Source organism: Saprolegnia parasitica (assembly GCF_000151545.1).
Source record: "Saprolegnia parasitica CBS 223.65 unplaced genomic scaffold supercont2.22, whole genome shotgun sequence".
In the NCBI taxonomy this organism is placed as follows: Eukaryota; Oomycota; class Saprolegniomycetes; order Saprolegniales; family Saprolegniaceae; genus Saprolegnia; species Saprolegnia parasitica.
In genome coordinates this window covers 364,707-386,384 of record NW_012156416.1, presented here as the reverse complement: position 1 = coordinate 386,384, position 21,678 = coordinate 364,707, and the positions used below count along the sequence as shown (strand labels likewise).

The following is a 21,678-nucleotide window of genomic DNA, read 5'->3' as shown; positions in this document are numbered from 1 at the left end:
TGGCCACGTCGTACCTACAGCGTGTCTTTGTGTCGTCGGGGTGTGTGGTCCCTCGTGTTGCATAGCACAGCCGACGACGCCGATCATTGTCGTGTACCTACACTAGAGCCCGTCCACTCTGCACTGCAAACCACATCGAGAGCTACGCTTCCACATGGATGTGGTCCAAGCTGGTCAATTGAGCCTGTCGCATCATAGACTAACGACACGCAACTGATTTTGCATTTTGCAACTGTTTCAATGCCATGTTGGCGCTCACATTCTGTCGAGCGCTTTTTGTCTAGTCGGTGGATTCCTGCTTCGTAAGCAAACGGCACGCGCTTCGACCCCGTCCGCGCGCTCCTTTTCCCGTCGTCCATGGCATTTACAAGGTATTTCTCTCGCATTGTAAAATCCATTCTCTCACGATTCTCCCTCGGTAGCCAGCGCGAGAAGGAAAATCGATGTCACACAAGAGTAGCAGCAGTAGCCAACCCGGGCCCGGCTCTGGCAAGAGATGATACATACCCTCGTGCGCGTGGTCCTGGCAGAATCGCTGCCACGGTGGAAGTTGGTGACGGTGCTCGGGTTGGCGCTGCTGCTACTCTTTTGCTCTCCATCGCAGCGACGTCTCGTATCCTATCGCGTTGTCCTGGCCTAGAGCTAACGTAGCGAACGCGTCATCGCACACTTGTAGTTGCAGTGTTGTGCAAGTCGATTCAGACTCAAGTACCAGTCGTACTCTGGCTGCTGCATCAAACAGTGTCTTGCAAACGCTATACTGTAAACAGTGTCTGTGCAGCGAAACAGCATTTCGAATCTTACATCTGGTCGACAGCTCGCTCGTCATGACCGAGGAGTGGGGCGACTGGCCGATCGACGACGAGAACTCGCAGTTGATGGACCTCCATCCATTCTGGGCCCAGGAGCGTCAGCACCAGCGCTGCCAAGCAGCGTACCGCCAGGTCATCGATGCGGCGTTCTGCACGTCTGGTCGGTGCCCTCGCCCGGACTTGCGCATCGCCAACGCCTTGCTACCACAGCTGCTCACACCGACAGACGTCGCTGGTCTCGTCCAGGAGTATCCCGCAGGCTGCGTTCCGCGCTCGCTCTGCGCTCTTGACGCTGCTTGGTCGAGTCGTCTTCACACGCTGGTCCAGACCTTTCTCGGCCGCGGCGGCCTCTGCGCGCTGCAACTGCGCTGCGTCTGGCTCGGCGGCGCGACTCTGCTGCCCGCCACCGGCTTTGCCACGGTCTACGTCCTCCTCACACCAGAGCGTGACGTGTGGGAGCTCCGCTACAACACGGTTCACACGACCCTCGAGATGGCCTCGACCCGCACTGACGTCGTGCCATGGCTCAGCATGTACGGCCACGAGCGCCCTATCTTTGCCGACGACGCAGCGCGCGTTCTCTTGGTCTTTGACGTCACGGCATGCGGCACGATTCCGTCGCTGCCAGCGACACTGCGCGCGGCCATCAAAAAGTTCAAGGTCATCGGAAAGGCATCCTCGCGCCTTGCAGCCGCTTCGTGTACGGCTGCCAGCCAGGCGTGACGCTGGACGATCCAACGAGCCTGTCTCGAACCGACCGCGACGTCTTTGCCGCGCTGACGAAAGCCACGGGGCTGGAAATTCTGCTCGCTCGCTTCGCCCCGTCAACCGATCGAACGCAGCTTGTCGTCAAGGCGGTGGTGCCACTGCCAACCAGCAACCGCCACGTCTCTTCCTCGACGCTGTCGTCGGTCTCTCTGTCCAACAGTGGTTCGGCGCTCGTCCCGAGAGCAACCTCCAGACTGTTCATGCACTCATCTACCCGCGCTCGATGGCGCTGCGCCTCCTCGGCTTCGAGACGACCATGAACTTGCTCTGTCGCGGCAAGCCGTTCTTGAACCCGCTTCTCTCTTGCTGCAGTGGCATTGACGACGTGTTGAGCAAGACCATGATGGCTCTCTTCGCACCGGACGCCGCCCACGACAGTCGCGGCAACGTGGCCGCCCGGCAAGTACACTTCTGCGACGTCCTCCGCACGCAAGCAGCGGCGCTTGGCTTCAACGGCCTTTGCAAGCACAAGCCTTTGTAGGAAAGATCGTTCGCGTCAGCAACACCGAGGTGGCGTCGGCTGTCGCCGCTGTCGTTGCCCAGTATGGCTGGTCGCCTCTCGAGCCAGCGATCTTGGCCATGGTCCGCCGCACTGGAAGCTTGCACCGAGCGTGCTTTCTTCCGACCCTCGAGCTCCTTTTGGCTTTGTACGGTGTCACCCACAGCAGCGCCCCGGTGCTCCAACCCGCGAGATTCGACAACCCGATCGAGGCGGTTATGCAGGGTCTCTGGTCCCTGCGCGGCGATAGCTCCGAGCTCTTGGATCACGTCCAGGTCCTCACCGCTGTCTTGCGGCTGGAAGCGTTCTTTGCGCGGCCATCGGTGGCGCCCCGGGTCGCGGGCTGCTTGGCGGCGCTCGTCCCCGCCAAGGTGGAGCAGCACATTTGGACGTTTGTGCGTCGACCGACGACGCTCTTGCTCGTGGTTCAGACCAGTCGCATCTACAGTTCGGTGGACGTGCTGGCGCCGGCGCTGGCACCGCTGGAAGAGCACCCGCCAATGACGCGCCAGCTACTGCAAGCAGCCATCGACGCGCTGGAGACGGACGCCACGACCCCAATCGTCGAGAATCTCGTCACCTTTCTCAAGCTCTTGGCGCAGTACGCCCTGTTGCCCACGCTCTTGACACAGACGTGGCACCATCTCGGCCTTGGCGCCATACCAGCGATTTGCGTCGTGGCCACAACGACCGCGACGGCAGACACCGCGCTGCTCTCGAAAGCCATGCACGCTATCTACGTCGACAGTTTGAGCGGCAGGTGCGACGCCCTCCAGCACCACTACGAGGTGAAAGGTGCGTCCTCCAAGCGGCGCCGAGACGATGGCGACATGCCGCAGCACCTCTTGCTCGACGTGGCGAGCTTCTTCAGCGCGCACGATCCCGGGGCACTTGGCACGTTCACGCAGTGGCTCGCAACAGCCGATGGACGGACCCTGGAGCTCCTAGCAGCAGTGACGGCGGCACTCAACGAGCTGGGGCACTGCGATGCGGCGGCTCTCTTGGCCTCCGCCGCTTTGGAGCTGTGCGACTGCGGCTCCTGCGGCGGCCCGTCTTGTGCGTCGGCCTCGATGCTTGAGCGCGCGAAGCGACGCCGCAAGCACCAGCGTACTCCACGAGCAACGTCACTTGAAGCATATCGGTAGTCGTACTTGGTCGTCACCTGCTTCGATACGCCCAGAGGTCCTTTCTATCATACTGGTAGCTGGTATTAGAGAGTAACCATTAATGAAGCTGGTTGATGGACGATCTCACGTTGCAGTTGAAAAGCGTCATCAGGTCGGTGCGCTTTTGCTGGATATGGACTGCCACTTGGATTCAAATGAGCACCTCTTTGCACGACATGGTGCATGTTCGATGGCTCAAATATTAACTTGATAGAAAAGCCGTCCTTGTCGGGCAAGGTCAGTGCAGTGCTTTGGTGTGGCTAGATGACGTTAGCGATGGAACGTGGTTGAGCGTTGACGGTCGCTCGCAGTCTGATCAACCAGTATGAGATCTGCATCAACCAGGCGCTCTAGAACCTGTCGAGTGGGAGCTTCGCGCCATCGAGATCGTGCGATCATAGATTGGCACACGACAAGCCCAGGTCATACATGCATGCAGGACGTCGCCGCCGCAACGCTTCTGCTAACCGCGCGCAGTCGCCGGCTAAAGGCGCGTGGATTTAGCGTCCGTTGGCCACGTCGTACCTACAGCGTGTCTTTGTGTCGTCGGGGTGTGTGGTCCCTCGTGTTGCATAGCACAGCCAACGACGCCGATCATTGTCGTGTACCTACACTAGAGCCCGTCCACTCTGCACTGCAAACCACATCGAGAGCTACGCTTCCACATGGATGTGGTCCAAGCTGGTCAATTGAGCCTGTCGCATCATAGACTAACGACACGCAACTGATTTTGCATTTTGCAACTGTTTCAATGCCATGTTGGCGCTCACATTCTGTCGAGCGCTTTTTGTCTAGTCGGTGGATTCCTGCTTCGTAAGCAAACGGCACGCGCTTCGACCCCGTCCGCGCGCTCTTTTTCCCGTCGTTATGGCATTTACAAGGTATTTCTCTCGCATTGTAAAATCCATTCTCTCACGATTCTCCCTCGGTAGCCAGCGCGAGAAGGAAAATCGATGTCACACAAAAGTAGCAGCAGTAGCCAACCCGGGCCCGGCTCTGGCAAGAGATGATACATACCCTCGTGCGCGTGGTCCTGGCAGAATCGCTGCCACGGTGGAAGTTGGTGACGGTGCTCGGGTTGGCGCTGCTGCTACTCTTTTGCTCTCCATCGCAGCGACGTCTCGTATCCTATCGCGTTGTCCTGGCCTAGAGCTAACGCAATAGCTTTCTTGAGCCACACGTTAGGTACGGATCTCTCCCTGACGTCGGAGTGGCACTGCCACTCCGACGTCAGGGCTGCCACTGTGGCAGCCCCTTGTCTGCTCCGAGCGCACATCGAACTGTAGCTCTGCAGTACGCACGCCTGCGAGCGAGGTCGTTTTTGGTAGGCTGTCTGTCCGGCACTGCAGATTGCGCGCACCAAAGTCCATCGCTCACGCATCTGCTGCCTCTCCGTGCGTCCACGAAAAGAGCACCTTTCTTCATCGATGCGCACCATTTCCCGCAAATAGGTGCGTAATCGCATCAAAACGGCCCTCATCGAGAGGTGCGTAAAGAGAAAAAGCCGCACCGAATCCTCCACGTGGCCTTGCTTCAACTTCAACTTGATCCTATTTCGGCAATGTCCACGACGTTCGGGCGACGACAGGCGATCCGGTAGTGCGATTCATACACGGTATTATTTTCGATGGCCAATGTACTGGTCGTACAAGCTCGCGTGGTTGCGCAGGTGCAGCTCCATCGGTCCCAGCAGCCGCTTGAACGTCTCTCGATCGATCACGAGCACGGTCGTGTCGCGCACTGCCGTGACCTACGCATGCTTCAAGCTGGCGTCTCGTGTCAATGGGATTACCGTCGCTTGGCGCACTTCGTTCGAGATGAGTGCGATTTCTCCGAAAAAATCACCGCTGCCGAGCGGCCGCGACACCTCGACGCCGTTCTTGGTGCACTTGACTTCGCCGTCGGAAATAATATAAAAGTCATCGCTGCGCGAGCCCTCCACGAGGATGACTTGGCCTTGCTCGCAAAAGACGGGCTTGAGTGCATCCGCGAGCGTCCGCTTCTCGTACGGCGAAAGCACCGAGAGGATCGGCACCTCGGCCAAGAAGGCTGCGTACAGCTTGCACTGCTTGAGCGTCGTGTCCATGAGCACCTTCTTGAACGTCTCGCGGTCCAGCGCCCATGTGGCCACGTCCGTCGCCGCTTGGACCGTCGCCGACCGCGGCCCGTCGTAGAGCAGCGCAAGCTCGCCAAAGTGGTTGCTGCGGGTGTCGGCCTCGCACGACCCGACGATGTCGCGGTCAATGATGCAGTCCACCGACCCTTTCGCGAGGAGGTAGAACGTGTCGCCGTCGTCGCCTTGCCGGATGAGCACATCGCCTACGCGCACAGATGACGCGCCATAGGCAATAGCCGTTGCGCTACCCTTGTCGTACAAGCGCTGCTGCATGGCGTCAATGATGACGTCGCGGGCGCACTCGTCGAGGTGCGCAAAGAGGCAGTTGTGGCTGAGCGCCGTGCGAATGTCGCTCTTCTCGCTTGCGCTCTTGCAATACCGCGGCGGCGTCCAGCCACGCTCGAGCTCGAGCGGCGCCGCCATCACTAGGTACCATGAGCCTCCGCACGAGGTCGCGTCGTATACCTGTGTTGCGGCGGGCCGTGAGGCGACGGCCCGTGGGTGGCGCTGCGTCCGACCGCTCTTCATCGTCCTTGTCCTCGTCGCTCGTGTGGTCGTCGTCGCTCGTGCAGCTCTTGGACTCGTCGACTTCATCGTCGTGGGCCTTGGCCTCGCGCTCGCTGCTTCGTCGTCGGGGCATATTGCGCTCTGGTCGGTCGGGGAACGAATTTTCGCATGGCCGTTGGCCGTCATCTTGATCGGTGGCTAATCGCACGCCATTTGCCACCCCAGTTCTCCATACCGTCCCAAGTACAGGCGCGAGCGAATCCACGGTGCTGTGTCGCGTGGATTTGGGCGCGTCCTGAGAAACACCATCCCGACCTCGCGACGTGGCAGAAGATCTCGCCGGCGTGCGTAACGCTCTCGCGCCACTTTGACGTGCAACCAAGTGCAAGCGGCCGCCTCCAAGTGAGTACCAATATGGGAGCACCGGGCAGCTAGAGTACATCCCTTCAATGGAATTGATGTCGCCTTGAGGCCGGTGCTCGGCGCTGGGTAGGATCAAGAGCCAGCTAACAGAAATCGGATCTATGTACTCTTGGGTAGGATCGACGTTGGTTGCACGCGAGATGATCGCCATCCAGGTGAGCTAACGTGACGGCGTGTCGTGCTTACTTGCACGTAGCAACGACGGTACTCTGTCGTTTTGCGAGGTCGAACGCATCTCTTCTACGCGAACGACCCTGCCGTCTCCGCACACCGACGAGATGACTCGCATGCGTCAGTCCACGGGCAGACAGTAAGCACGGCAGTGTGAGGAGTGCGAGGAACGGTGCTGCGATGTATCAACAGCTGCCATGACAATCAAGCGGCGCTGCTGCAGGTATTAGTAGAGTACAACACTGATGGGGTCTATTAGGTATCCGAGGGATGCCGACTACAACGGCGGCGGGATCGGGTCGTCGCAGTGGGCGTGGATGAAGGCGGCGACCGCGTCGTGCTGGTGCCACGTCGCGTGCATGAGTGCGATCGACGAGCAGCGAGCGAGGCCGGCTTCGTAGAGGTACTTGACGACCGGGAGGTGCCCGTACATGGCGGCATCGTACATGGCATTCTCGGTGCAGCCTTCCTTGCGGTGCTCGGCCAAGAAGCGCACGATCGAGAGATGGCCATTTCCTGCTGCGTAGTCGATGGCATTCGTCGTGCACCCGACGCGGTGCGCGTGCAAGTAGACGACGACGTCGAGGTGGCCAACCTGCGCCGCGAGGTCGAGCGCCGACGGCGAGGCCCACTCTGGGTAGCAACCAAGCCAGCGGCCAATGCGCCGCGTGTCGCCGTCGATGATGGCAATGTGCAGCGGCAGGCGCGGGTCGCGCTCGGTCGAGCTCAGATTCAAGTGGCGTGCGGGCAGCAAGACCGCTTGCGGCAAGAAGAGGACGTGCTCGGACGTGTACGGCAGATGCAAGAAGCGCTGCGGCAGGTGCGTGTACATGAGACCTTGCACGGACGGGTGCCACGCCGTGTCCATGGCCGCGGCCTCCTTGCGCCACGGCAGGAGCTCTTCGTACACGCCGTGTTGGAACTGCACGATAAGCCGCAGTAGGCCGGCGTCGCCGAGCACCGAGGTCATGACGCGAATACGTGTTTTATACAAATGCCACTATCGAAAATACACCTCCGCGCAACGGTGGGATGCAAGCGAAGGGCAGGGTGGTCGCCTTAGTCGACCACTTCGAGTTCCGAGTCCACGCCCAAGTGCTCGTGTATGCTTTTTGACGCGCTTGGCAGCTCGCCTCGCCGCTGCTGCCGTTCCGCTAGTACGACCCGAGCTGCGTCCTCGGCACGGCTGCCAGCTCATTGTGCGAGCGGTCACCGCCAACGATTTGCGTGCCGCCAGAGATGCTCGCCGGCGCTCACTAGCGTCTCTGTGGACGGTCTAGGCGTGTGGCTACTTTAAGCGCTCGTCACACCTGGCGACCCTCGGCGAAGAAGGGCCACGGTCATTGAGGGCCGCAGTGAGGATTGTGGTGTCGTCGAGCGTGGGGACTCTAGCTTTTCTGGTTGCAATCAGGACATTGGCTGCAAAGGTAGGTGCAGTTGTTCTGGCGCCAGTGGCCCATCGTCGTCGAGGTTCGGACCAGGTCGAGTGAGGAGGCGGGCGACACCGTGGTATCGAACCAACTTGAGTGTATCATTGGTGCATGTATAAAACAGCCTTGTTTTGAACACCGTATTTGTTGATAGAGGTCCTTTGACACTGCATACGTTCGATGAAAAGCGCCTTGGGATTGGTTAAAATCCAAGTGCCTCAACGGCTCGTGATTGGTTAAAAGTCGATGTTGGAACCAGGATACCGATGCTTTGATTGGCTGAAATGACCGATTGCAGGGTGGATTCCACAGTCATATTGGGGTCAAGACACGAGGATGGACTTCTTGCGCGAGGAACAGGCCAAGTACCCGGCGCTGGCCGCGCGCTACGCGAGCCTCGGCGAGCTCTACACGCGGAAGCTGTATCATGAGCTCACGACAGAGCTCCTCGCCTTTGTGAAGGACGAGACCTCGTCCGTCGGCAGCAACTGGGTCGACCTCTACACGCGCTTCATCGCGACCTTCCAGGACAAGATCAACCAGCTCTCGCTCATCCGCATCTGCGGCGAAATTGCCACGCGCTACACGGGTAGGCGTGGCGCCGTTCGCCACTGCATGGCTTATCATCGTGTGTCATTCATAGAGCCCGCGCAGGCCGTCGCGTTCCTCAACGGCATCCTCACGCATCTGCACACGAAGAAAAGCTCGGTCTCGTCGTACGCGACTGCCAACCCGCACGCCATCGAGTCGGTCTTGATGTGCCGCATGTACATGGCCAGCTACCAGCTGCGCCTCTCGCAGACGGCCGAGGTCAAGGCGCTCCTCGCCGAGAACAAGGAGACTGTCGAGGGCCTTGTCGGCGCCGACCCGCTCGTGCATGCGGCCTATTACCGCGTTGCGTGCGAATACTACTCGGCTGTCGGGTACGCCTCCATGCTTCCTTTGCCGCGTGTCGATCGGCCCTTGCATGCGTAGCCCGGCCGACAAGTTTTACAAGAGCGCGCTCATGTTTCTCGCGTACTCGCTCTACGACGACATCAAGCCCGCCGAGCGCTTCTCCCTCGCGATCAACCTCAGCGTCGCGGCGCTGACGGGCGAAGACGTCTTCAACTTTGGCGAAGTCGTACGTTGGCCTCCATGCGTCTCGCAATGGTAGCTCATGATGGCGTAGCTGGCAACACCCATCTTGGGTGCGCTCAAGGGTACGGACAAGGAGTGGCTCTCGGACCTCTTGCACGCGTTCAACCGTGGCGACATTGACCAGTTCAACATCATTGTCGGCAACCACCGCGCCCAGTACAACGCCCAGGTACGGCGCTTCCTCTGCTTCGGAATCTGATTGGGATGATGGCAGCCGGCGCTCGTCAACAAGGAAGACTACGTCAAGGAGAAGGTCGCCTTGCTCGCGCTCATGGTGCTCATCTTCCACCGCCCGTCGAACGAGCGCAACATTTCGTTTGCCGACATTGCGGCCGCGACGCGCCTCCCGCTCAACCAGGTCGAGTGGCTCGTCATGCGCGCGCTCTCGCTCGGCCTGATCAAGGGCTCGATCGACCAAGTGGACGCGGTCGTTTCGGTGCAGTGGGTCCAGGTACACTCGCGTCACTTGTCGATGGGGCGCTGAAGCCTGTATCCTTGTGCGTAGCCACGCGTCTTGGAGAAGGACCAGCTCGGCGAACTGCAGGCGCGCCTCGGTGCGTGGGGCGCCAAGGTCAACGAGACGCTGCTGTACGTCGAGGACCAGACGCCCGAGCTCTTCCAGTAAGCGACGCGTTAAACCGATCTCTCAACACGAGGCTGCGTCTACGAGCATGGACCGAGCAGATGGTGGTGGGATCGTCCAAGGGGTGGGCAGACGGAGCCTGTGACGCCCTAGTGACGCCGGGTAGCAGCAGCAGCAGATTGTGGAGGCAGCAGCAGCAAGTGGCGGCTGCTTGGGAGGTGGAGGTGGTAATAGTAGTATCCGGCGCCGGTCAGTCACGGCGCCACGCGCAGTACCCGAAAAGACATTTTTTTGGCTCAAAAAGCCGATTTTTGAGTTTTGCGATGGACCGAGCGTCAACGTCCGTGCTGCGCAACCCGAGCCTCCTATGCGAGATCGCAGCGTACCAGACCGGTCTGCGGTAGGACCGACGAGTGGCCGCGCATCGCTGAGCTTGCACTAGATGGGCGGTAGCCCGCCACTTGCGCGCGGCAAGGCCGCGGCCCACGAGCACCGTCCAGGAGCAGCTCTGCCTCCGTAGCAGCCGCGACCCCCAGTACACGACGAAGCTAAACCGGCACATAAGAACTCATGGCTGCGAGTGCTAGCTACGCGTTCCACCAGCTCATCGCGGACGGCCACCTCGTCGGCGTCCGCGACCTCCTTCCGTACTATGATAGCGACCGCGCCATGGACGTTGCGGTACTGCCTACATGTATCCTTGCTGCGACCACCGGTAATATCTGATGGACTAGGCGATCTGGGGCCAGCTGCCCGTGCTCATGTACTTGCATCTGCGCGGCCACGCCGGCTGCACGTCGCGGACGATGGACTATGCAGCGGCCTATGGCCACGTCGCCTGCCTCGCATTTCTCCATGCCCACCGAGGCGAAGGCTGCTCCCAGCAGGCGCTGACGTACGCGGCAGCCGGCGGGCACGTCGAGTGCGTCGAGTTCCTCTTGGCGCATCCACCGACACCGCGCTGGGCCTACCTGCACCAGGCCGAGGCCATGGCCAGACGCAACCAGCACTGGCGCGTCGTCGCCATTCTGCAGCGGCTCTCGCCCGCGCCGCCCACCAAGAAGCACTGGTATCAAGTGCTGCTCTCGAGTCCCTCGTAATGCAAGATACCACAGCGGGTCATATGGATATACTAGTACAGTACTTGTCAGAAAATGAGACGATGGATGATAGCAGCGTTTGCAAATGCAACAGGAAGCGGCAGATCGCTCGGGGAAGCGACGACAGGAGTCCTACGTAGAGAGAGCCGACCGCTTCTCGTTGGCAGCGACAGAGTTCTAGCGCAAGCAGTCCGCCCCGAGAAGGTCGGAAGCAGCCTTCTTGAAGCTTCCGGTGGATTTCATGCAGGCCGCCAGTCATATCGCAGCACGACGAAAGCGCGCAGCATATGCTGCCACGTCATGTCCCACGTCCATGAGATCAGGCTTTCTGCTTGGCGAGCGTTGCGCTCGAACGGCTCGCTTCATGCCATGGCTTCATGCTGACGCCTGGCCTCTTCCATTCGCCATTCGCCTTGATGAGCCAGCGCCCATGCAGGGCTGTGCAATCCACCTGGCATGCGCCCGCGTCCCGTGCAATGTGATCGCGTACACAGGTATTCCGCGACATGTGGGCACCTGCTGCCTTTCATTTTCCATTTTCACATGCGCGCGCCATCGCATCTCATCGACGACCCCAGCGACGCCCGACCTCGGACGCTCCTGCGCGCTCCCACGGTCGACGAGCAGGACATGTACTGCTTGACGAGCTACGACGATCCACAGTACGACGACGCGCCAATCCACCTTCTTGTGCTCACGCGCCGTCGTCTTGTAGCTTATACTACCACAAGGCGATTGCCGCCGGCGATCTGCCGATGACGCGGCGACTATTGCCTGCGTGGGACAACGACCGCGCCATGGACGTGGCCGCAATGCACGGGCAATGCGACGTGCTCCTCTTCCTGCACAAGGCGAGCCGCGCCGGCTGCACGACGCGCGCGATGGACTACGCTGCCGCGTACGGGCAGATGGAGTGTCTACGATTCCTGCATCAGTTTCGCAAGGAAGGCTGCTCGCGCCAGGCACTGCTGTACGCAGTCCGGAACGACCACGTGCACTGTGTCCTCTACCTCTGGCGCCACCAGCCGCAGCCACACTGGTTCCACCTCGACGCCGCCATCCGCTTTGCAAAAGAGTACAAGCAGCGACGCGTGCTCAAGGTGCTCCAGCAGATCCGCCGCGACGCATCGCAGACCTCGTTTTTCCAGCGCCACCTCTGGCGGCCACTGCGTACCCGCCTCACGCATTTCTAGTTGCTGTCCATAACCTCGTGCATCATGTACAAGAATGTCATTTCTTGGATTCGTTTTGGTGGGATCTAGTCGTACCAGGAGCACTTTTTACGGCCAAAATGATCGGTCTTAGCGGGAAACGAGAGCTCGACGGCCAGTGTCGGTGGTGCGACAGGACCTTCGGGGTTGACCCACCATGGCGGGCGACTGGTCTACGCATCGATCCCCGGTGACACATAGTTTCGCATGAAATTCAAACGACCTCGCGTCGCACCACCGGTCCTTTCGGTCGCTGCTGGAACGGCCGGTCGAGCTTGCGTAGCTCTGCCCGCGCCAGAATTTGGTCGCGAAGCGCCTACGCTCCGTGAGATTTGATTTCCCCCGCGCTCGCTCGTTCGCACCGCTTGGTGCTGCTGCTGACGTGCCTGCCACGTCTCCTGCGCGGCAGCGACGTGGGCGTCGAGCTTGGCCTTGTCCTGCTCCAGCGCATGCAAGAGCGCCCGCTAGAGAATCAGCGCTTGAGCGTTCTTTTCGCCAACGATTTGGCACAACAGCACTACCTCTTCATGTCTTCGGTCGTGTCGGAGCGTCGCGCGTTGGTCAATCTGGCTCTTCTGGCTCTCTTTGACGATGCGAACTTGGGTCTGCTTGGCCGCAGCGAGCTCCTATGCCCACGTTGTATCAATGTGTCAAGGGATCTCGAGTGGACGTACCGCAGCCCGGAGCTCGCGAGCCTCGTTCATTTGAATCTCGTGGAAAATACGTGGCAGCCTGTCAGCTAGGCAGCGCTACGTCGGACACTAAGATCGGAGTTTGCGTCGACAGTCGCAGCACCTCGACGGCAAGCCACTCGTTTTTGTCCTTCTACACGCGTAACATCAAGATGGGTGTGGATCGACGAGGTACCGAGGCAAAGACGCTCGCGCAGACGCGGTGGAGCTCGCGCGCCGCGTCGTCAAAGGCCTAGGCACATGGAATGCACTGGGCGTTGTGCCATCGCACACGTACGCGGCGCGCCTCGGCCGGTGGCAAGATGAGCATGCGATCGTTAAAGCGCTGAAGAAGGTCCTGCACGGCCTGCCACCGCTTGGCTTGGTCGGCCGTCGCCCGGTGCGCTGCGTGCATCTCAGTCGTGACCTTGCGCTTGGCGTCCACCTTGGTCTTCTATTTACCCGCAAGGTTGAGGCGCGTCCGCATTCTTGTTAGCAGGCACCTCGTAGACGTTGGTTTGAACGGTTTCCCACGCGAGATGCTCCGCGTAGAGTCGGTCGTCGACGGCGTCGTCGTCTTGCAGCTGTAGCTTGGCGTTCATCTAGACCTCTTTGCCTTGAAGCAGGCACGATCGGTCGGGAGCAACCTGCTCGATGAGGGCGCTGCTGTACGCTCGCTGTTGGGCCTTTCTCTCTTGCCGCTGGAATGCTTCGTAGGCGAGGACGCTATCGGAGATGCATAATTGCTCTGTGAGAAGCGGTGCCATGGATGGTCGCACCGAGCGTCTTCATCCTCGAGGTCTTGTTGGTGCTGGTTGCAGCTCGACGATACAACAACTGGCGTCCGCGTCTCTCGACTCTGCAGCACCTTGTGAATGCGAAGCTCGGCTTTGGGGTTCGAACCCTTGGCCTTTCGCCCCACGTCGCCAACCCCGGGCGCGCTCCTTGGCTCGGTGAGGGACGCATTGAGGCGAGGTGGTCGCTGCGCCTGCTGCGCCTGCTTGAGCACGCGCAGGAGCCGCTCCCGGCGGCGCGGCGACAGCCCTTGGCTACGGCGCAGAGAGGATGAGAAGAGGCGCGCAGGCCAGCCGCGTACCGGGGCGCTCGCGTCGCCATACCACGAAATGGGTGCTCAAAATAGACTGCCGCGTGTTTCAACTTGAAACGTTGAAGTTGCAAATCAAGCAATGGCACCTGCTCGTTCCACGTCATCGGCTACGAGGGACCGACGCTATGTCCCAGCGATATTGATACGTCGCAGCCCGAGAGTGTTGCGCTGCAACATGTATTCCATTCCTTATCCAAGCCTATTCCATGTCGCTAGTCGAGCGCTGGGGCATGCTGTAGTGGCGCGTCAGTCGCGCCGTGAGCTCGACGTCGCGGACCATGCTTGTCCATTTCGCCAGCTCGTCAGCACTGACGGTCGCATAGAGATGACCGATGACGAGAGCCAGAGCCCAGTCCACAACCTCGCCCGCCTCCAGCAGAGTGGATGCAAGCGTGGCCACGCTCGGTGCCAGCTGCATCGTTTGGCTGGCTTTTCTTCCTTGGTACGTGAGCTCGGACGTGATCAACTGCAGCATCGTCGCACGGCGGCGGTCGGACAGCGCCAAAAGATCCAACAGAAAGATGATGTTGTCGAGATAGTTGGCTACGCCCATGCAGTACGGCAGCAAGAGCTTGCTCGCCGTCACGTGCTCTCGACGACCTGCAATCTCGACGAGGCACTCGCGCGGCTTCCCAATACCGGCAGGGAGGAGGTAGCGCATTGCCTCTGTGTTGTGGCCGCTCGACGCCTCGCGAAGCAGCTCGTCGTCGCGGAGCTCGGGGTGGCGTAGCAGCATTTGAGACAAAAGATCGCGGCTGCAATGGCTTAACGCCCACTCCAGCGCAGCCAACGAAACGGGCGTCGTGCAGTTGGCCAAGAGATAGCGCACGACGTCCATCGCTTGTGCCACGATCGCAGTCTCGAGTGCTCCGGGGCCACAGCGAGCGTCTTGCTGCTTGAGGAGAAACGCCACCAGAGGCACATTGTTCATGGCGCACGCATTTCCCACCCAGTCTTCGTGCCACGGCTGGCCATGGTCCATGACGAGCCGGAGCACATCCAGCATCTCGGGCTTGTCGTAGATATCAGCGTCGAAATCAATTTCCCCGGTCGGAAACGGGTAGTCGAGCGAGAGGAGGTACTTTGCGGTGCGCAAATGCCCGCTTTTGAGCGCATTTCGAACGACCATGTCGCGAGTGCAGCCTTCCCTTCGGTGCGTCAAAAGGAACTGGACGACGTCCAAGTGACCACCGGCAGCCGCCTTGTTGACAGCGTCAGTGGTGCAGTCAAACGTGCCAAGAGAATGGAGGTACTCCACGACGTGAAGGTGACCGTTGCCGGCAGCTGTGTTGAGAATGTTGATGGAAGCGCCTTCGGTGCGGTTCTCAATGAGGAAGCGGGCAACGTCCAGGTGGCCGTTGGAAATGGCGCCGTTGAGTGCCTTGGTCGTGCAGCCTTCCGTCCGGTTGACATGGAGAAACTCGACAACGTCCACATGACCGTTGCTAGCTGCGGCGTCCATCGCACTTGTGGAGCACGCGACACCACGTGCGTGGAGCGACCGGACCAGAGGCAAAAATCCTCGGGCCGCCACATTGTCCAAGCGGGGTGCAGAGGTGAGCCAAGGAAAGGCGTCGAGGACGAGCGTCAAGTTCTCGACTGTCGCATAGTTGACCGCGTGCGCAATGTCATGGAAAAAGTCGTCGTCACGACGCAGGTCAAAGCGCTGCAGCAGCTCGACGCCTCTCGCGTCGTCTCGGTCCAGGATTCCGGACATCCAAATACTCGGGCATTGAGAGATGTCTATGCCATACATTATGTGCGTCTGCATCCACGTCCAAGCTCGTATAGGAAGCGTACCGGTGGCGCCCGTGTCGACGCGTCGATAGAGCTGTGGCACTGTCGCCCGCCGCGTCAGCAAAAAGTCGGCAATCTCGAGACGGCTTTCTCCGATGGCCAAACGAATCGCGCCCTCCGAGGCGAGGTCCGGTCGGCAGCCAAGCATGCGCTTCGTCAGCTGCCCACAGCCTCTGGCAATGGCCATGTGCAGTGGGAGGCGGTCGTCGCGCTGGTGGCCGTGTAGAGCGTACTGACATGGGTCCAAGAATTCGAGACTGTGCGGCCACTTGGCGTGGGCGCAAACGCCTCGGGAAACGACGCGTCGCACGCGTAGACATTGTCGTCCGGCTCGACGACAAACTCAACGAGCTCATCGCAGGCGCGGAAGGCCGGGCGGACGTCCTCGTAGACGCCAAACTGAAACGCAAAGACGATCGAGGCGATCTCGGGCTGGCCGAGGATGGTGCGGGTGAAGGTCGCGGGCATGGCTCGGACACGCAATATATGTTGTGCAATGCCATCCCAGCCTGTTTAAACAAGCCAACGGGCCCAACCTCCACGACTTTAACGCCCGCTTTGAAAGAAAATGACCCATCCCACAAGTGTAGGACGCAAAACCCTAGTCCCACGACCACAACGTTATACTAGTATCATTTTTACGGGTCCCATGTCGCTACACCTCGAGCGACGGCCGGTCGAGATAGCCCAAGCTCGACTGCACGGGGCTGCCATACAAGTAGATCGTGTAGAGCGCAGGCAGCAGGTCGTTGGCCTTGCTCGCCTCGCGGATGCTTTCGCATGTAAAGGCGACGGCCGCCAGCACAATGACGCCGCAGCCGACCAGCGCGAGCCACGTCAGCGGTTCCTGAAAGTAAAAGCTCGCGAGGCACAGCTGAATGATGGGCGCGATGTACTGGAGCGCACTGAACGAGACGGTCGGCAGAAGCATGGCGGCGCGGGTGAGCAAGAGCAGTGGCACCACCGAGAGCAGCCCGGCGCCGACGAGGAGGCAGCTATCGCTCGAGCCGCCGCCGACAAAGACGCTCGCACCGCGTGCCGACTCAATGATGAGGTACGCGGCGGCGAGTGGAAGTGCGAGGAGCGCTTCGAGCGCGTAGCCGTGCAGCATCTCGAGCGGGGCCATGGGCTTGAGGATGTTGTACATGCCCGTGGTCACGGGTAGCACGAGTGCGATGATCGGGACCAACGTGCTACCGACACCAACAAGCCCGACGCCGAGGAGCGAGCACGCGATCGATGCGTACTGCCGCCACGAGATGGGCTCGCCGAGGACGATGCGGGCGAGGACGGCGTCCATGAAGGGCGCGAGGAAGAGACCGGCGCTGAGCTCGAGCACGTTTCGGGACGCGGTGCCGTAGATCATGACGACGTGGTTGAAGGTGAGGAGGGCGCCGGCGAGTGCATACACGAGGACGTTCTTGCGCGTGAGGCCCAGCGTCCAGAAATCCCGCCACTGGCCCGTGGCAACGAGGAGGACGGTGAAGGTTGTCGCCGCCCAAACGACGCAGTGGGCAGCGACTTGGAGAAGCGGCGCAGCATCCAGAAGCCGCCAGTAGAGCGGGAAAACGCCGGCCACAGCGTACGCGGCCAGTGCGCAGACCAGCCCTTGGAGCATACTACTGCTACCACGTCGAGAAAGGCCAACTGACCGGCGTGTCAAGATCGCCACGCGTGTGATGGTACGGATTGTACTCGTACATTACATACAAAGCACAAGAACAAACGTACACAAAGTACGGTACGAAACACCGTGCATTGAAGTACCAAGGTGCACCCAGCGGCGGCGCGTCAGCTCGGACGTAGCGCCGACCGAGAAGGATGGCTGCGCGGGTCGTCTGGACGAGGTGACGCGCAGGAGTCGTCGTCGTCGCAGAGATGGCAAGTGCTGAGAGGCATGGCTGGAGCGCTGGAGACGAATAGCCAGGAATCTCTGTTTCTCGCAGCTGATCGCAGGTAGCAGCACTACCTTCCTTGGCTGGAGGAGGATGCGCCAGTGATAGAAAGCTGAAGCGACGACAGGGCGTCATCGATTCAGTCGGACCCGTCGTCACGCCAGCTCTCGGCAAGTGTAGATCGCTCTGCAACGACCCGCAGGTTGGCAAGCGCGAGCAGTGGCGCTGGCTCTACGATGAGTTCGTTGCCTTTACAGCTCGCCCTGTCGCTTTGAGGGAGAAGCAGGAGCAGCTCGCTTTTACCAGCAGAGCGAGCGACAGCCACTTTGGAGTCATTACACGTTTGGAGCAGCAGCAGCAACCGCCGATCCGGGCCCGGCTCTGGCAAGAGATGATACATACCCTCGTGCGCGTGGTCCTGGCAGAATCGCTGCCACGGTGGAAGTTGGTGACGGTGCTCGGGTCGGCGCGGCTGCTGCTCTTTTGCTCTTCTTATCGCCGGCCATTCTATCGCTCGGTCTCCACCACCAAGATCTTATAGTGTTTGCATAGGTAGCTCGTTCGCATCTCGTTCGTACTACCAGTGCGCTTGCACCAAGAAGATCACGACGCTATCATTGAATCGATACCACGCAGACGACAGGACGAGATGTATTGGCACAGCAGTTATGCACACGGTAGGTTCACAGAGTTGGCTTAGACGGGGCTGGCCGCGACGAAGCCGTCGCCCATGCCGGCGTCGCCGAGGATCTCGGACGCTTTCGTCTCCTTGGTTCGGCGGAGACGCTCCATGATGTCCATCGTGAACGCCATCCAGAGCATGAGGTACCCGATGAACGCGATGAGCGGGAGCGCTTCGTGCGATTTGAAGATGGCCAAGAACAAAAACACTGTCGGCGTCGCGGCGCCCACGAGCTGGAGGACGTTGGGGCTGAGCGACGCTGCCGCCTTGCACACAAAGGCTAGGGGCACCACGATGATTACGCTGGTCCCGATAAGAAGCCCGTTCACGTGGCCGCTAATGTGCCAGAAGAGGCTCGTGCCGTTGGTGGTGATGACGGCGATGTACACGATCGCGGGCACGACGAGACCAAGGCCCTCGAGCGTAGCGCCCATGACGGGCGGCAGCGGCTTGACGCTCTTCAACACGCGGTGGAGCGCTAACGAGACGGCAGCGAGGAGCCCGACAAACGGAACGGCTTCAAAACCGATGCCAATCACAATGGCGGCGAAGGCGGCGACGACGATGGCGACGTCCTGGCGCGACGAGAGCACTTCGCGGCGAAAGACGCGGCAAAGCAGGCTCTCGAGCAGTGGTGCGAAGAAATAGCCCATGCTGAGCAGGAGTAGCGTCGCGTGCAGCGAGGCGTGGACGAGGAGGTAGTAGTTGCACACCATGAATGCGTTGGCGATCCAGTGCAGGAGCACCGTGCGTTTGTCGAGTACGTTGATGAAGAGGCCGAGGCGGCCCGTCGCGGTGATCGTGACCACCAGCAGCAGCGTCGACCAGAGGACCATGTGCGCGACGATCTCGAGGACGGGCACGTTGTCGAGGTGCGTCCAGTAGAGCGGCGAGAGGCCGGCGAGCACGGCAGCGACGAGGGCGAAACCAATTGCGTACAACATGGCAAAACGCAGAATGCTGCGAGATCGCAACCGCGTTCGATCGCCCGCTGGCGCAGGTACAAAGTACAACGTACACTGCCCATACAAACATACATACTAAGCGTACAGTACATAGATGTACTGGACGCGCATTGAAGTGGTGAAAAAGCAGGCTTCGCCTTCGCTGCGAGCAAGACCCGGCAGCTAACCATGTAGGCCTCTGGACGTCGAGCTGATGGCCGCGGCGGCGCTCCCGACAGACTCCTTGATTCCCAAGGAAACCGAGGTGTATATTGGCACCAGTATACAGATTGCAAGTACAAACGTACATTCTACCGTAGGGTGGCGGCCTCACGGCGAGAGTTGCAACACAACATTTGGTGAAGAAAGGAATCGATCTGAACGACGAGGTACTTGTAGAGGTACTCAAGTAGACGCTCGAGAGACGTGGTGGCTCGGTGGGCGCCGTCGCGCTAGCATGCTCGAGGCAAGGATGGACCTCGCATGGGACCGAGCTCGTTCGAAAGCTACTCGGTTGCTCACGTTGCATTTGACCTGTTTGACTTGCCACTGACCTGGCCCGAGAGCAGAGAACGTCGCTTCTACGTGGCGCGACCAGATACGAGCGATCGAAAGTGTTATCATTGTGGCCTCGGAGCACGTCAGCGGCGCATCCAGCAGTGTACCAGCTGCATTTCACGCGCGAGATGGTTCTGGCACCTTGCCAGGACCAGGCGCTAGTATTCCATACGCCGTGAGGCACTTGCTGCATCGATGGCGATCGAGTTACAGGCGTCGGTTGTTGAAGTCGCGAGCCCGTGAATATAATGTCCTCCACTGCCTCGGTTGATGCATATACTGTCTGCGATTGGGTATCTGATGATTTGCAGCGACGATGTATTCTCGAGCGTGATATTGGTCTTTGAGTTTCAGTTTTGTGTCGTCGACGCCAAGTTCTCTCAGTTGGATCGAGGGACACATACATTTACGCTTGTTTTATACGCTGCGCGATTTGGTAGAGAGCAGGTCATGGAGCTGCGTCGAGAGCTCCGCGTCATGGACCATTCTTGTCCATTTCATCAGTTCCTTGGCGGTGGCCGTCGCATGCAGATGACCAATAACGAGGGCCAAAGCCCAGTCGACGACCTTGCCAGCCTGCCTCAAACTTGTTGCTCGCGCCACCACGCTGGGAGAAAGCTGGATCGTTTGACAGGCCTTTCTTCCTTGGAACATGAGCTCGGGCTGATCAGCTGGAGGGTCGTTGCACGGCGGCGGGCACGGCGGCTGTCGGGCAGTTCGAGCAGGTCCAAAAGAAAGGTGACGTTGCCAATGTGGTCGGTCGCACCCATGCAGTACGGCAGCAGTAGGTTGCTCATCGTCACGTAGTTGCGACGACCCACAATCTCAATGAGGCACTCGCGCGGCTTGCCAATGCCCGCAGCAAGAAGATACCCAGTCACCTTGATGTCGTGGCTGTGAATCGCCAAAGCCAGAAGGTTGTCATTTCGGAGCTCTGGGTGGCGCTGGAGCATGCGCACCGAGACATCGAGGTTACTGAAACTCAGTGCCGCCCGGAGCGCATCGACCGCGACTTTGGCCGTGCAGTGGGCCAAGAGAAAGTCCACGACGTCCCACGCCTCGTTCACGATCGCCGCCTGCATCGCTTCGGGGTGGCAGGAGTGGTTGGGATGCTCATGGAGAAAGCGAACGAGTGGCACGTTGTTGACAGCGCTGGCTTGGGCGATCCAGCGTGGATCACAGGGCATACCGCGTGCGAGGAGACGCTGGACGACGCCACGCATCTCAGGCCTGCAGAAGCTTCCGGGATAAAACCAGGCCACTGGGGTCGGAAATGGGTACCCAAGCGAGAGGAGGTACTCTGTCGTACGCTCATGCCCTCTTTTAAGAGCGTAGCGGACGACCATGTCGCGAGTGCAGCCTGCATTTCGGTTGGTCAAGAGAAACGTGGCGACCTTCAAATGACCATTGCTGGCAGCCTTGTCGACGGCGGCGACGGTGCAACCAAATGAGCCAAGAGAATGAAGGTACTTTACGACGTCAAGGTGACCGTTGGCAGCAGCGAGGTCGAGAATGTTGGGCGATGCACCCTCGGATCGATGCTCCATTAGAAAGCGAGCGACATCCAGATGACCATGGGTGATGGCGCCATCCAGCGCATCGACCGTGCAGCCTTCGGTGTGGTTGGTTTGGAGGAACTCGACGACGTCCAAATGACCCCAAGTGGCGGCGTCGTCCATGGCCATGACCGTGCAAACGACCTCCAGATGGCCATTATCAGCCGCCCCGTCCATCGCGTTGACCGAGCACCCGACACCGCGTTCGTTGTTGTTGTTGAAGTGGGTCGTCTATTACAATAGATAAAACTATGCTAAATAAAATTGTCGGACTTTCTTCGTTGTGTGTACTCGGTTGAGGGACTTGATTTAGGCAGACGGAGGCAGGAGCGCGATCCGCGGGATGAGGTGACGTCGTGGCCACTCATGTTGGGCGAGGAGCTGGAGAAGACGACGAAGAGCAGGCTGCGCGGGCTCTTGTACGAGGCTGTGGTGCAAGTGCAGTTGAGCGACACGTGCCGCCTTGACGGCAATCGTCCATGGACTTGGCAGCGGTAGGTCGGCGGGAAAGACGCGGTCGTTCCGGACTCGCCAGACGTTG

General features: G+C 60.0%; 11 protein-coding genes across 11 annotated transcripts; 4 read left to right on the top strand and 7 right to left on the bottom strand.

The window, feature by feature from the left end:
- Positions 1-827: 827 nt before the first annotated feature.
- Positions 828-3,224, top strand: SPRG_06529 (hypothetical protein; the record flags this gene model as incomplete). Its single annotated transcript, XM_012345344.1, has 4 exons — positions 828-1,472; positions 1,526-1,699; positions 1,741-2,057; positions 2,081-3,224. The coding sequence occupies 4 exons, from the start codon at positions 828-830 to the stop codon at positions 3,222-3,224; spliced, it is 2,280 nt and encodes a 759-aa protein (XP_012200734.1).
- A 1,535-nt stretch (positions 3,225-4,759) lies between these two features.
- Positions 4,760-6,021, bottom strand: SPRG_06528 (hypothetical protein). The gene is made up of 4 exons (XM_012345343.1): positions 5,827-6,021; positions 5,610-5,786; positions 5,038-5,564; positions 4,760-4,995 (listed from the first exon to the last, which is right to left on the bottom strand). The coding sequence occupies exons 1-4, from the start codon at positions 5,999-6,001 to the stop codon at positions 4,864-4,866; spliced, it is 1,011 nt and encodes a 336-aa protein (XP_012200733.1). The 5' UTR covers positions 6,002-6,021; the 3' UTR covers positions 4,760-4,863.
- Positions 6,022-6,670: 649 nt separating this feature from the next.
- On the bottom strand, positions 6,671-7,432 carry SPRG_06527 (hypothetical protein; the record flags this gene model as incomplete). The annotated part of the gene is made up of 1 exon (XM_012345342.1): positions 6,671-7,432. The coding sequence occupies one exon, from the start codon at positions 7,430-7,432 to the stop codon at positions 6,740-6,742; it is 693 nt and encodes a 230-aa protein (XP_012200732.1). The 3' UTR covers positions 6,671-6,739.
- Positions 7,433-8,209: 777 nt separating this feature from the next.
- Positions 8,210-9,704, top strand: SPRG_06526 (hypothetical protein). Its single transcript, XM_012345341.1, has 6 exons — positions 8,210-8,481; positions 8,536-8,815; positions 8,868-9,015; positions 9,064-9,201; positions 9,247-9,483; positions 9,538-9,704. The coding sequence occupies exons 1-6, from the start codon at positions 8,229-8,231 to the stop codon at positions 9,655-9,657; spliced, it is 1,176 nt and encodes a 391-aa protein (XP_012200731.1). The 5' UTR covers positions 8,210-8,228; the 3' UTR covers positions 9,658-9,704.
- Positions 9,705-9,938: 234 nt separating this feature from the next.
- On the top strand, positions 9,939-10,715 carry SPRG_06525 (hypothetical protein; the record flags this gene model as incomplete). Its single annotated transcript, XM_012345340.1, has 4 exons — positions 9,939-10,015; positions 10,058-10,150; positions 10,203-10,296; positions 10,350-10,715. 4 exons carry the CDS (start codon positions 9,939-9,941, stop codon positions 10,713-10,715), a joined length of 630 nt encoding a protein of 209 aa, XP_012200730.1.
- A 531-nt stretch (positions 10,716-11,246) lies between these two features.
- Positions 11,247-11,966, top strand: SPRG_06524 (hypothetical protein). Its single transcript, XM_012345339.1, has 2 exons — positions 11,247-11,377; positions 11,431-11,966. The coding sequence occupies exons 1-2, from the start codon at positions 11,259-11,261 to the stop codon at positions 11,906-11,908; spliced, it is 597 nt and encodes a 198-aa protein (XP_012200729.1). The 5' UTR covers positions 11,247-11,258; the 3' UTR covers positions 11,909-11,966.
- Positions 11,967-11,973: 7 nt separating this feature from the next.
- On the bottom strand, positions 11,974-13,713 carry SPRG_06523 (hypothetical protein; the record flags this gene model as incomplete). Its single annotated transcript, XM_012345338.1, has 12 exons — positions 11,974-12,099; positions 12,150-12,242; positions 12,289-12,390; positions 12,448-12,552; positions 12,601-12,675; positions 12,722-12,751; positions 12,794-12,850; positions 12,896-13,051; positions 13,101-13,199; positions 13,245-13,323; positions 13,377-13,646; positions 13,694-13,713. The coding sequence occupies 12 exons, from the start codon at positions 13,711-13,713 to the stop codon at positions 11,974-11,976; spliced, it is 1,212 nt and encodes a 403-aa protein (XP_012200728.1).
- A 191-nt stretch (positions 13,714-13,904) lies between these two features.
- SPRG_06522 (hypothetical protein) lies at positions 13,905-15,970 on the bottom strand (the record flags this gene model as incomplete). Its single annotated transcript, XM_012345337.1, has 3 exons — positions 13,905-15,448; positions 15,506-15,713; positions 15,761-15,970. 3 exons carry the CDS (start codon positions 15,968-15,970, stop codon positions 13,905-13,907), a joined length of 1,962 nt encoding a protein of 653 aa, XP_012200727.1.
- A 187-nt stretch (positions 15,971-16,157) lies between these two features.
- SPRG_06521 (hypothetical protein) lies at positions 16,158-17,120 on the bottom strand (the record flags this gene model as incomplete). Its single annotated transcript, XM_012345336.1, has 1 exon — positions 16,158-17,120. The coding sequence occupies one exon, from the start codon at positions 17,118-17,120 to the stop codon at positions 16,158-16,160; it is 963 nt and encodes a 320-aa protein (XP_012200726.1).
- Positions 17,121-18,093: 973 nt separating this feature from the next.
- SPRG_06520 (hypothetical protein) lies at positions 18,094-19,023 on the bottom strand (the record flags this gene model as incomplete). The annotated part of the gene is made up of 1 exon (XM_012345335.1): positions 18,094-19,023. One exon carries the CDS (start codon positions 19,021-19,023, stop codon positions 18,094-18,096), a length of 930 nt encoding a protein of 309 aa, XP_012200725.1.
- Positions 19,024-20,162: 1,139 nt separating this feature from the next.
- SPRG_06519 (hypothetical protein) lies at positions 20,163-21,266 on the bottom strand (the record flags this gene model as incomplete). Its single annotated transcript, XM_012345334.1, has 2 exons — positions 20,163-20,811; positions 20,863-21,266. 2 exons carry the CDS (start codon positions 21,264-21,266, stop codon positions 20,163-20,165), a joined length of 1,053 nt encoding a protein of 350 aa, XP_012200724.1.
- Positions 21,267-21,678: the final 412 nt, after the last annotated feature.

Bases quoted from the DNA above. Each gene is read 5' to 3' on its own strand.
- SPRG_06528 (XM_012345343.1), bottom strand. From the start codon at position 6,001: ATGCCCCGACGACGAAGCAGCGAGCGCGAGGCCAAGGCCCACGACGAT. The intron at 5,787-5,826 runs GTATACGACGCG...CATGGTACCTAG, and splicing joins CACGGCCCGCCGCAACACAG to TGATGGCGGCGCCGCTCGAG. The intron at 5,565-5,609 runs GTAGCGCAACGG...CTGTGCGCGTAG, and splicing joins GCAGCGCTTGTACGACAAGG to GCGATGTGCTCATCCGGCAA.
- SPRG_06526 (XM_012345341.1), top strand. From the start codon at position 8,229: ATGGACTTCTTGCGCGAGGAACAGGCCAAGTACCCGGCGCTGGCCGCG. The intron at 8,482-8,535 runs GTAGGCGTGGCG...TGTCATTCATAG, and splicing joins AATTGCCACGCGCTACACGG to AGCCCGCGCAGGCCGTCGCG. The intron at 9,484-9,537 runs GTACACTCGCGT...CCTTGTGCGTAG, and splicing joins TTTCGGTGCAGTGGGTCCAG to CCACGCGTCTTGGAGAAGGA.
- SPRG_06524 (XM_012345339.1), top strand. From the start codon at position 11,259: ATGCGCGCGCCATCGCATCTCATCGACGACCCCAGCGACGCCCGACCT. The intron at 11,378-11,430 runs GTACGACGACGC...GTCGTCTTGTAG, and splicing joins ACGAGCTACGACGATCCACA to CTTATACTACCACAAGGCGA.